General features: G+C 47.6%; 1 protein-coding gene across 2 annotated transcripts in view; it reads right to left on the bottom strand.

Moving 5' to 3' along the window:
• ITGAE (integrin subunit alpha E) overlaps positions 1–12672 on the bottom strand; it is a 61017-nt gene extending 48345 nt beyond the window's left edge. For both annotated transcript variants that reach the window (XM_084751301.1, XM_084751302.1), the window contains exon 1: positions 12580–12672. In XM_084751301.1, the coding sequence (XP_084607427.1) occupies positions 12580–12616 (37 nt within the window). In that variant the 5' untranslated portion in view covers positions 12617–12672. The remainder of the gene's footprint in view (positions 1–12579) is intronic.
• Between the last annotated feature and the right edge of the window lie 327 nt (positions 12673–12999).

Below are 12999 nucleotides of genomic sequence, written 5' to 3'. Positions count from 1 at the left end.
GCCCTCTTCCTTTATGCTAGTGACTTGTTTTAGTTTTGTCTTAGTATTTGCTACAAGGTTTCAGCTCATTAATCATTTTCAATTAATGTTCATATCCTCTCTCTCTCTCTCTCTCTCTCTCTCTCTCTCTCTCTCTCTCTCTCTGTTTTTTTGCAAGATTTCACATCACTCAGGCTGGGGTCACACTCAATTACTTAGGACAACTTTGTCTTACTAACACACTTTCTCCACTTTTTGGTTGCTGGTACCACAGTCATATACCACCAGATCTGATTTTATTAATCATTTATAAAAATAAACTTTAAGCTGGGTGTGGTGGCACACACTTTTAATCCCAGCATTTGGGAGGCAGAGGCAGGCAGATCTCTGTGAGTTCAAGATCTATGAGTTTCTGGTCTACAAAGAGAGTCCAGGACAGCCAAGGCTACACAGAGAAACCCTGTCTCAAAAAACAAAATAAAAACAAAACAAAAAAAAAACTTTAGCTTTGTTAATTTTCTTCATAGCAAGTTCATTTTCTACTTTATTAGTATTTGCTTATATCTTTATTCCTTCCTGTACTATCTTTGGGCTTAATTTGCTCTTCTTTTAGCTTATTGAAATAGAGCCTTCCAGTCTAAAAGATAACATGGTGGTTAAGAGCACTAGCTGCTCTTCCAGAAGACCCAGGTTCAATTCCCGGCTCCCACATGGTGGTTAACAACCATCTGAAACTCCATTTACAGAGAACCTTGTGGGAAGGATTGTAAGCTTTGTCACAGGTGAAAGCAGTCTTGGCTGGCTTTGCCCTTGGACACACCACGATCCCTGAGATTAACGTTGAGATAGACTGGATGGAGCCATCCTGGGCCTGGAATTCAGGAAAGGGACCTAGGGACTCCACCTGGACTATTGTGTTTCTAATCGACCCTCAATGGGAGAGGGAGACCGCCCCTTGCACAGAGAGACAGGCAGGAAGAGAGGACAGAGAGGAGTAGCAGGTTCAGACCAGGCTTGAGCACAGAAAGAGGATCAGAAAGAGGGTCAGCGAACAGGCCGGACCAGCGCGCACAGGCCAGAGACACCTAGGGACCCGTCCCGTGGAACGGATACCGGAAGGTTCACTCTTGTTTCCCTTTAACATTTTTCCCCTTTTGTGTAAGCTAGTTGGGTTGTATAATAAAGTTTAGTTGTTAAAAAACAGACCCAACAGATCAGAGCCAACGTACATCAGGCACGTACGTGGTTGTGGTGCACAAATACACAATGCAGGCAAATCAGGCAAATTAAATATACACATAAAAAGAAGTGTGTGTGTGGGAGGGGGCTAAGAGTCTCCACCATATTTCTCTGGAAGTTTTACAACAGGGGTGGCGGGGGGGGGGGGGAAATAGAATTGTATGTGTATGTTTTTTTTCTTAAGGTGGGATTTCATGTAGCCCAGGCTGACCTTGAACTCCTGAAGTAGATGAAGATCACACTGAACTGGTTCTCCAGTCTTCAGGGTCAGCCAAGTGCCTAGATGACAGGCCTGTACCGGCATACTCAGGCTCACTGACGTGTGTAAGGCTGTGCAGCTCCCGTAATCACTGCTTTCACTGTGTCCTGCAGGCTCTGATTTCTCATATCTTGATGTAAACACTCAGCATTTCCGTTGTGACTTCCTCTGTGACTCTGGCCCCATCTGAACATCAGTTCTCAGAGGACGTGTTGGGTGGGGTGGTTATGATAGTAGAGTTTATACTGTAAGATTTTATAGTGATAAACTATTCATTGGCAAAAGACTGCAAGATGTAATGTTTTGTTAGTAATCAGAAGGATGTGATTAAAGCTGAATGATGTTTTTAATATGAGATGATTCGGTTTTCATGCTAATTGCATGTTTTTGAGCTTTGGCTGTTTTTACTTAATATTTTAGTTTTTCTGGGGTTTTGTAGAGTTATTTTATTTTATAAGTATTTGGTTTGCACGTATGTGTGTGCAACATGTGTGTGCCTGGTGCCCACAGAAGTCAGAAGAGGACATCAGATTCCCTAGAGCAGGAGTTGTTAACTGCTGTGAGGGTGCTGAGAACTGAACCCTGGTCCTCTGTAAGACAGTGAGTGCCCTGAACTGCTGAGCCATCTCTCCAGTGCCCAACACTTTAATAATATTATTAATCCATTTGTATTATATATTTATATATTACAATTTTTATTTGTGGCTACACAAGTAAAAAGAGGAAACTGTAAAGAAAAGGTGCACTATTTAAGTTCTGAGGAGTAGATATATTTTTTGTTCTGATTTTAATTCTATTATAGTCACAGAAATATTCTGAACTGTCTTCATCCATCAGTAAAGGATTGCTTTGTAATTCAGCATATAGGTCAAGCTTGCCAAAACCCTCACACGTGTTTGAAAAAAAAAACAAAACACAAAACCACTTGTTTTTATGATTGTTAGGTATGTGCTCCATTGACTAAGTCAAGCTTGTCATTTGGTCAGACCTGTATTTTTGGGGGGGGTGGAGATGGGGTTTGAGACAGGGTGACTCTGTGTAGCCTTGGTTGTCCCAGACTCACTCTGTAGACCAGGTTGGCCTTGAATTCACAGTGATCCACCTGCCTCTGCCTCCCAAGTGCTAGGATTAAAGGTGTGCACCGTTGCCGCCTGGCTCAGACTTGTATTTTTGATGCTTTGGTTTTGTTTGTTTTATAGTTAACATGAAAGTTTTGTTGAAGTGTTGAAGTCTTCTTTGGTTATACATCAGTAAAGGGCTTTTTGTTTGTTTATTTGCTGGTTTTGAGACAAGGTTTCTTTGTGTAGTACTGGCTGTCCTGAAACTTGCTCTGGAGACCAGGCTGGCCTCGAACTCACAGAGATCCACCTGCTTCTGCCTCTCAAGTGCTGGGATTACAGATGTGCAGCACCACACCTGACCTAAGATGCATTTTAAAAATATTTTGTAAAAATTAATTATTTATTTTATATATAGGTGTGCTTTCTCTGCATGTACCCTGCATGCCAAAAAAGGGCATCAGATCCCACTATAGATGGTTGTGAGCCACCATGTAGGTTCTGGGAATCAAACTCAGGACCTGTAGAAGAGCAGCCAGTGCTCTTAACCTCTGAGCCATCTCTCCAGCCCCCTAAGATGCATTTTAGCCGGGCATGGTAGCACACATCTTTAATCTCAGCACTTGGGAGGTAGGCACAGGTAGATCACTGTGAGTTCGAGGCCAGCCTGGTCTACAAAGCGAGTCCAGGATAGCCAAGGCTACACAGAGAAACCCTGTCTCAAAAACCAAAAAACCAAACAAACAATGAGATGGCACACAACAGATATGCATATAAAGAAATTTATTTGAGGGAAGGGAAAGGGAGAGGAATGAGGACCTGAGTGGGCCATGAGGGGAGACAGAGAGACAGAGACAGAGAGACAGAGAAATTGGGAGAGACAGAGAGACTGTGAGAGAGACAGAGACACAGAGAGAGACTGTGAGAGACAGAGACAGAGAGAGGAGGGAGGGAGGGAGAAAGGAAGGAAGGCACCTTTAGGGAAAGTGCAAGGGTAAGAGAGTGCAAGAGACAAAGTAAGAGAGTGATGGATGCTGGGTTTTCTCCTGGGCCCCCAGTGCACACCTAGTGGCAGGCAGGCAGGTGACAATGTCAGAGGCTGCTAAGCAACCTAGGGGCAGGCTGCTGATATGCCAACACTTTCCATGTAGTCCCAGCTGTCCTGGAGCTCACTGTGAAAACCAGGCTGGTGTCGAAGGAACTCCTACTCCCACCTCTGCCTCCCAAAGTTTCAGGATTACAAGCTTGTATCACCACGCCTGCCAAACCTGAGTGTCCTAAATCACAGATGCTGAATCCAGAGGGCAGGGAAGGGCTCAAGAGCCTAACATGGGCCCTCAGTATGAATACGTCTACAGCTGGCAGGTCCTCGGATTCTATTTTGAAGTTGTAAAATTTTTCGGTAAAGGGGGAGAGTGGAAGAGACACAGCCAGCCTGTGGGGATCCTGGCAGCTGTGTCACATGTGTGATAGACTTATGAGCTTGCTACAGCTATCCTGTACACTTTCAGGCATGCTTGTAGTCTTGTCATGAAAAGCCTTCCACTTGTTCAATTCCTAGTTCTTCTACCTGAGCCTGTGGCAGGAGGATCCAAGAAAAATAAATTCAGTTTACCTTATATTTTTCCTATGTGAATCACTCTTGTGGCCTCATCTAGATCTTTTTTTACTGGTGTGTGTGTGTGTGTGTGTGTGTGTGTAGATGTGTTAATACATGTAGGCATATCTGTTCTCCTTAATCAATTTTCTGTCTTACTTTTCCAAGTAGGATCTCTCTCTCTCTCACTGAATTTAGACCTGGTTGTTTCGTTGCCTGGTGAGCCCCCTGGGATCTGCTTGTCTTTGCAGAGAGAGCTCTAGAAGGAAAGATGGGATGCTTACTGAATGCCCAGACCTGTAGACAAGATTTACACATGCTTTTCTCTTCTTTCTTTCTTTTTTCTTTTTCCCCTGGAGACAGGGTTTCTCTGTGTAGCTTTGGCTGTCCTGGACTCACTTTGTAAGACCAGGCTGGCCTTGAACTCAGAGATCCACCTGCCTCTGCCTCCCAAGTGCTGGGATTAAAAGCGTGTGCCACCACGCCCGGTTACACATGCTCTTCTCAAACGTGGCGTATGTGCATGTTCATGTGTGTGTGGGGGTATGCTGCTGGGTACGGACACCAGAGACTTACGTCAGGTGACTTCCTCTACCACTCCCTCACCTTATTTTGAGAACCTGTTGTTCATTGGTTGCCTACACTGATTAGACTGGGAGCTCTGGGGACCCCATCTGACTCTGCACCTCCAACCGCAGCTCTGCAGTCACAGAAACACGCCCCCATTCCCAGCTTTATGTGGGTGCTGTGGGGGGGGTCTGAATTCAAGTTTTTGTGCTTAGAGCCAGAGAGGGAGGCGGATGTCTGTGGGTTTGAGGCCAGCCTGGTCTACACAGTAAGTTTCAGTTCAGCCAGGGCTGCACAGTGAGACCCTCTCTTTAAAATTAAAAGTCCTCCTGCCTGCACAGCAAACCCTTTACCCACTGGGACACCTCCGCAGCCCCATGCTTCTACGTTCCATTCCTTTACTATCTTTATCTTTACCTTTGCTTTGCCTGGAATAATTCATGCTGATTCACATAGATGCATAGCACAATAATAAAGTCAGTAAAATTATAGAGCAGGAAAAAAAATGGACAGAAGGAAATCATGGTTTTTGTTCTTATTTTTCCCCCCTAAGGGAGGAATCCATCTAAACCAGGGAGAAGACCAAACATTAACATGCAGGTCCAACAGAATCCTTTTAATTCCTAAACCCCACTTTGGGCTCTGGACACAGCTCCTGGTCTCAGCTGGTGCTTAAGAACACTGTAGCTGGATAAATGTGTCCATGAGATAAGATCAGTCAATGTCACTAATGGTGTCTACAAAACAGGAAAAAGAAACTATTCTGAGTGGGGTGTGGTGGCGCTCGCCTTTAATCCCAGCACTCGGGAGGCAGAGGCAGGAGGATCGCTGTAAGTTCGAGGCCAGCCTGGTCTACAAAGCGAGTCTAGGACAGCCAAGGCTACACAGAGAAACCCTGTCTCGAAAACAACAAAAACAAAAACAAAACCAACCAAACAAAAAAGAAACAAAGAAACTATTCTGGCCAAATGTGGTGGTGGATCTCTACGAGTTCGAAGCAAGCCTGGTCTACTTAGCAAGTTCCAGGACAGCCAGGGCTACACAAAAGGGCTCTGCTTCAAAAAACAAAACGTATGTGATGGAGCACAACTGTTACTTGTGTTTTTATACCAAACTACATTTCTGCGAGCAGTGGCTCAGGGACAGCCTAACTGTGCTCGAGTTTCTCAGAGCTGTCATTCACGTCCCCTCTGAAGGAATGCAGAAACCACGACCAGACCATGAGTTCCCCAGGGCTTGGGAAGTCACAGCCCACTTTGGGAACCTCATGAGAACATCAGAACCTCTCTAGTTCCCAAAAGTGCACTGCATGTAGTAGGGAGCTCAGGACACACACATCTCAAAACACGACTGTGGTAGACCAGAAGTGACTCTCCAAAATATATTTCTTCAACACAGATGGGCTGGCTTTTCTGAGGAACTACAGACACAATGACATTGTATCTCTCAAAGGCCCCCTCGCTAAAAACAAGAACAACTTTACATCTAGAAGGGCCGCCCTCTTTTATTTTTTATTTTTTTATGGTTTTTTTTGAGACAGGGTTTCTCTGTGTAGCCTTGGCTGTCCTGGACTCTTTGTAGACCAGGCTGGCCTCGAACTCACAGTGATCCGCCTGCCTCTGCCTCCCGAGTGCTGGGATTAAAGGCATGCCCACCATGCCTGGCCTTCAGGGCCGCCCTCTTGAGCTGAGCTGGGCTTTTACCACCCGGACACCATGGGCTGCATCTCCACATCTTTCCCCTCCTTCTCAGAAGGACCTCAAACCTCAGCAAGGCCAGGTCCCTGCTCTTTTTCTGCAGCTCAGGTCCCTGGACAAGGCGCCATCTGCTCCTCTGGCTTCACCTGATCCTGTCTTCTCCTGTCAATCTGCCTTATGTCAGGGTTCCAAGTCAGGGAAGGGACCGATGGTGTTCAATCAGGATGACTTGGGGTTTGGGCTCCGCTTCCTTGGCTCCTTTCATGCTGAATCTTGTGTCTCAGTGTCCTCAGGAGGACTACACTAGCTGGGCGTGGTGGTGCACGCCTTTAATCCCAGCACTCGGGAGGCAGAGGCAGGCGGATCGCTGTGAGTTTGAGGCTAGCCTGGTCTACAAAGCAAGTCCAGGACAGCCAAGGCTACATAGAGAAACCTTGTCTCAAAAAAACAAAAGAAAAGAGCTACACAATGGGAACTGCCAGTTTGCTCCAGTGTAAGTGAGGGACTGTCTGTCTTCCTTTATTTTTTACTGCCTATAATTGAATGATAGAGTGAATTTGAAATCCTGAGCACCAAAGGCGCCTTCCCACCCTGGCCAGCTGCTCCCTCCACCCCACAGGCCTTCCTCATCAGTTGCCTCCATGTGCCCGGCAGATCAACCTTATGGGCCTGCTCAGCCAGCCAGCAGCAGCCAGTCCAGATCCTGAGGAAGGTCCCTGAACCCACTCAGCATCCTGTGGTGGTGTTTGCTGGCTCTGACTAAACCTTATCTTGATAAACTCGTAAGTGATTAAATCTGTCTCCCCCAACCTGTGATCTGATCTGAGTCATACATGACACCCCCAAACCACAAAGCCCAGCCCAGCTCAGGCCTGCCAGGCTCAGAAGAGATACCCTGAAATAACATACCATAATAGGCCAGCCAGCCCTCTTTCTCACCCCCTCTCATGCCCATGTTTGCTCAGTTCAATTGAGAGGGCTGGCTACATCCCTAAAGGGGTGGGAAAGGGAAGGAAAGACGCAGAGAAAACCTCCTAGCTGCCTCCCAAGGTATTTGCATCTTCTAGGCACCGTGCTGCAGGATGAGGCTAACAGTTTGCTCTTGGACTCAGTATTTGGTTATTTGCTTTCAGTGCCTTTGCCAAAAGCTGGAATCACTTACTGGATTGGAATCCAGTTATGGAATCACATAAACAGAGAGGAGGGTTACAAATGGCCCCCAAGGAGCTGAACTCCCTGTTATGCTAGTGCCTCACTGGGCTAGGGAAGAGCCCTGCTATAGGGCAAGTGACTAGGTCATCGAGAGCCAATTGTATAGACAGGGGGCATAGGAACTGTATGTGCATATGTGAGTACACTGATAGATAGGTGTGTGGTGCATGGGTGCTTGCACACGCTCATGAGTTTCATAGTCCCTGGGGTCTGAGGTGGGGCTTTATATTTCATTTTCACGTGGGCTTCCATGTACCCTTTACTTCATACTTTTCTACAGACTCAGAGAAAATAGCATGAGCCCCAAGGGCAGAAGTCTTGAGTTCAAATCCTTGCTATGCCATGGAGTCACTGAAGGACCTTGGGTTGGCCCGTTGCTTTGGTCTTCACATTGTGACATGGGCTGTGCTAGGTTTAGTGTGTGGATGCTGGTGTTAAACGCTCTGTGACCACAGGTAAAGGGCTGTCACTTCTCTCACAGGCTCACCGCCCACCCTCTTCCTCCAAACCAGCCAGACATGAGAAGCCAGTCAGACTTGTGTCTGTCACCACTCTACCCACAGGGCTGCCCCCCTAAACTGTCTGCAGTCACATGGGCCTCTGAGTCAAAGACCTCCTAACTGTGGCAGCCAGCACTTCATCTTCTGCTGCACTGGGCATTTTAAATGTCTCCTCACAGCACAGTGGCCATCACTGTTCCCAATAAACGAAGCCCAGATGTATATAAGGCGCTAGCTACAGACATGCGACTAGACTCAGCATCCTGACGCCCGGTCCAGAGGCCCGGAAACGTCCCAGGGGAAGAGGGTCATGGCCATCTTTAGATCACAAGCATCTGCAGAACATCTGTCTGGAAGGAGCAGCTCACGACCACATCCCTTCATCTCACTCACAGAGCCTTGCCACCTCAGACCCCAAACCTCACAGGCACCTGAAGAGCCCCTCCCTCCCCACTTCTAGTTCACCTGGTAACAAAAACAGACAACTGCCTGGTTTCGGGCAGTTCCTGGATGCATGGGAATTTCCCAATGTTCTCCCTGAACATCCCTACAAGCACCTCCGTCTCTACATGCCTGCCCTCCTCAGCACTCAGGATGGCTCCACTGCTAAAGCCTCCTCACCAGAGCCTCTGCTGTCTCCTCTTACTCCCTAACTCTATTTTCTATACAAGAAACATCGTCCCTCCCATGCTTAGGATAAGCCAATGGCTTCCCGGAGCCCTCTATGGTGAAGTCCCCAGCCTGACACTCTTAAGTCCTCCATGCTGCTCAACAGCAGCTCTGAGGAGCCCTCAGGTGTCAATGTCTTCCACATACCAGTGCACACCACATACCCCATAATACTCTATGTACTTCTGCGCATGGCACATATAGCTCATGTATACCTATGTGTTATACATAGCCCCATAAACCCCATGTACTCCAGTACATACCACTCATACCCGAGGCATAACATGTATCATACACACATAATGCATGCCACAAACCAATGCATACTGTATGCTCCATACATCCTATGGAACTCCCCTATAAAATCTACACCTCATACATGCCATGTCTTTTATACTGCATACCTATACACTTCAGTCTATAATAGTACACACTGACCATAAAGACCCTATATGCACCATTCACATCCCTACATATACTCCCTACACATACCACACACACAAGCCAGGTGGCCAAAGGTCAGTGATGCGAGGTTCCATCTGGCTTATTTGCTGAGGCCCTTCTATTCTCCTAGGCACATCTCAGGTACCAGGATTTCTGCTCCTGAGGACCAAGATTTTCTCTCACATCTATACAAGCATAGGCTAGGCTTAGGCGGAACCAGGCTGGCCACCCAGTGACTTCCCCATTGGGGCCACAGACCTGAATAAATCATGCTCTGGCCTCCAGTTCCTTCCTCTTAACCCCTGGATTTCACAGATCCATAGCAAAGCTCCCTTCACACAAGAGAAGTAAACTCGACCTGTGAGAGCCAGGAGGAAGTGAGTTACTGTGGCCATGGACTGTGTCAGGGCTGGATTAACCCGAGGGCAGACTACACAGCACTGTGATATCCTGAGGGCTTGGGCTGCTCTAGATTTCAATGCACCTGCACCTGCATCCTCTCTGAACCCTCCTTAGTTCATTTGCTCCCATGAGTGACAGGAAAAGATCAGCACCATAGTGGGTGGTTTGGAAGGGCAGATGGCCTCAACCCAGGGAAGCCAGCCAGGCCCAGGACTGGAGAGCTTGGGCTTGCGCTCAGTCTGCGTTCACGTTCTCCTTGGTACCACTTTGCCTGCTTCCTCATGACTCAGCCTCAGTCTTGAGGCCTGACCTTTCAACAAGCCTCAGGTATCAGAGTATAGAGCTGCGCTATCTTACTTCCTCTACCAAATACCAAGGCCATGCTCTCACTCCAGCCCATAGCATAGCGAACCCACAGGCTACAGGGACCTCAGGGCCAAGCTACCTATCTTGCATTTTTCTTTCTTTCTTTCTTTCTTTCTTTCTTTCTTTCTTTCTTTCTTTCTTTCTTTCTTTCTTTTGAGACAGTGTTTCTCTGGGTCTCTGTGTAGCCCTGGTTATCCTAGAACTTGCCTTGTAGACCAGGTTGTCTTGGAACTCAGAAATCTGCCTGTCTCTGCCTCCCAAGTGCTGGGGATAAAGGCATACGCTACTGCTTGGCTCCATCTTCTTTGTTGGATGCCAACCTGGGATGTGCCAAGGCCTCAGGGGTTTGATGAATGAAAGGCACTAGAAGAGGTGCTGAGGTGACGCCTAATTGCTGAGGGGTCGCAGGAAACAAATTGCCACCACCAGGGTCATCGTTCCAGGCCATGGAGCGTCCTGGAGCTATGAGTCAGGACAAAGGCCCAGATGTTCTGTCTCTACTGTTCCTTGGTTGTACCCTTTCAGTCTGTCTGTCTCTAGGCCTCAGTCCCTTCTGTACTGGAGTGGATTCATCTAGCCAGCATCTTCTCTAGAAAGCCTTGACAATGAGGCATCACAGCTCTGATTAAAAAAAAAAACAAACAAAAAACAAAAAGAGGGGCTGGAGAGATGGCTTAGAGGTTAAGAGTACTAACTGCTTTTCCAGAGGTCCTGAGTTCAGGTCCCAGCAACCACATGGTGGCTCTTATCTATACTGTGATCTGATGCCTTCTTCTGGCCTGCAGGTGTACAAGCAGGCAGAGCACTGTATACATAATAATAAACACATAAATCTTAAAAAAAAAAAACACACACCAAAAAGGTCATAATGAGCTGGGCGTGGTGGTGCACGCCTTTAATTCCAGCACTCATGAGGCAGAGGCAGAGAGGCAGGTGAATCCCTGTGAGTTCCAGGCCAGCCTGGTTTACAAAGTGAGTCCAGGACAGCCAGGACTATTACACAGAGAAACCCTGTCTTAAAAAACTGAAAAAACAAAACGAAACAAACAAACAAGAAACCAAAAAAGGCGAGACACCACTTCCCACTCTGAAGGTAACAGAAAGACAAGTCTAGAACACAAAATAATAAAAAGTTAATCAGCTTTGATCTTTCCATGGTGACTACTCAAATCCTTAAAAAACAATACCTTGTGCCTATGCACACGTATGTGTAGACACATGTGCATGGTACCATACAAAGGTCAGAAGACAAGTCAGTTGTCTCTTTTTACCATGTAGGTCTCTGGGACGGAAATCAGGTCATCCGGCTTGGCAGAAAACGCCTTAACCTGCTGAGTCACCTCACTGGCCCCCTCAGGTCTTTTTAAAATATCAAAATTCTCTCAGGAGGTAAAGGCAGGTGGTTCTCTGTGAGTTCAAGGCCAGCCTAGTCTACAAAGTGAGTCCAGAACAGCCAAAGATACACAGATAAACTGGAGTCCAGGGCCTGACCTATTCAGAGCTCCAACCCAAGGCAAGGTGTGTGACCCCAATGAGGAAGTCAGGAGGTGGTCAGCCTGGTTCCACCTAAGCCTAGCCTATACTTGTTCAGATGTGAGAGAAACAAAGCAAAATGTCAAAAATGTATCCCCAGCTGGGTGGTGGTGGCACAGGCCTTTAATCCCAGCACCAGCAGAGGCAGGTGGATCTCTGTGAGTTCGAGGCCAGCCTGGTCTACAAAGTGAGTCTAGGACAGCCAAGGCTATACAGAGAAACCATCTTGAAAAACAAAACAAATAAAATGTATCCCCAAACATGTTGCACTGGTGATCTGGGCAGGATCTAGCCTGCCTCCTAGGTTCTCTGGCTTAATGTGAGTGCTCATCCTGCATCCTCTTCCTATGATGCCTCAGCATACTTTTACTGACTGCCATGAACTGGCTTTCACAGACACAGCTCCCAGCTTTTATATTACGGTGCCTGATGCTCACCTTATTCTCCTGCCAAGCATGAGCAAAAAAGAGGCCCAGATCACTAGGCAAGACCAGACTAGAGCCCCATCTGAGCAGTCCCCAGGGGCTTACCTGACTATGCTATAAGGTCTCTCGGACCTTATAGGTTGTCTCAGGACAGTTTGTCCAAAAGCAGCTCCCATGCAGGGTTAAAGACAGAATGGGACCCCCTGCAGAAATACCTGGCCCTCCCCACCACTGCTGAACGGAAAGCAGGTTGCCCCCACCCACGCACATTTATTCTGTAGATTCTCACTCCACAAATCCTCCTGACTCCTAGAAGCTGAAACTGCTCTAAAGGCCCTCTTTTGGGTGGCATGGGACATCATTAGCTTCCACACCCTGGCAACTAACTGGGCAGAGAGCTGAGGATGTGGCAGAGTGAGGGGAGGCTGGATGGAGAGGCAAAGAGGTGGCAGAGTCCTAAAGGCCTGAGCCCAGCGGCCGTCAGCACTGAAGAGGGCCTTCCTAGCAAACCAGGAGATCTGTCTGAGCAAAGGTAATTTCCTGGGGGACCCCCCTTCCTCATTGCTCTGCCCTTCTGAGCCCAGGCAGACAGATGTGAGAGCATCTGAAGGCAGGAGGAAAGGCTGACTTACTGGCCATGCAGAGAAGGCTGTGGAAGAGCCACTTCATAGCTGGAGCAGATGCAGCTGTGTGAGCGGAGTGGGGCGACACAGAAGGGCCTTAGAAGACACCCAGCTTCCCCTCTGCAGAGGAGGCCAGGAGGCGGGGACAGCAGCATTTACAGACAAGCCCACAGGATCACAGATACTTTCAAGTAGAGCCACTATAGCATATATAAGACAGCATGTGGCTTCCCCCATAGCTGCGGGCTGGGTCCTGGGAACTTAAGACATCATCAGCCCAGCTCCATCACTCACTGGACCTACCATTTCATGCAGGAATGGGCTAAGATTTGGCTGGTAGTAGTCCTGGGTGTCTTTGGCAGACAGAGGAGGTACAGGAGTAACAACTATCCAGGTAGGTGAATTCTAGCCCATCCCATCCAGAATGTT

This window comes from Acomys minous (assembly GCF_964271855.1).
Source record: "Acomys minous genome assembly, chromosome: 12".
Lineage (NCBI taxonomy): Eukaryota > Metazoa > Chordata > Mammalia > Rodentia > Muridae > Acomys > Acomys minous.
This window is presented reverse-complemented; position numbering and strand designations above follow the sequence as displayed.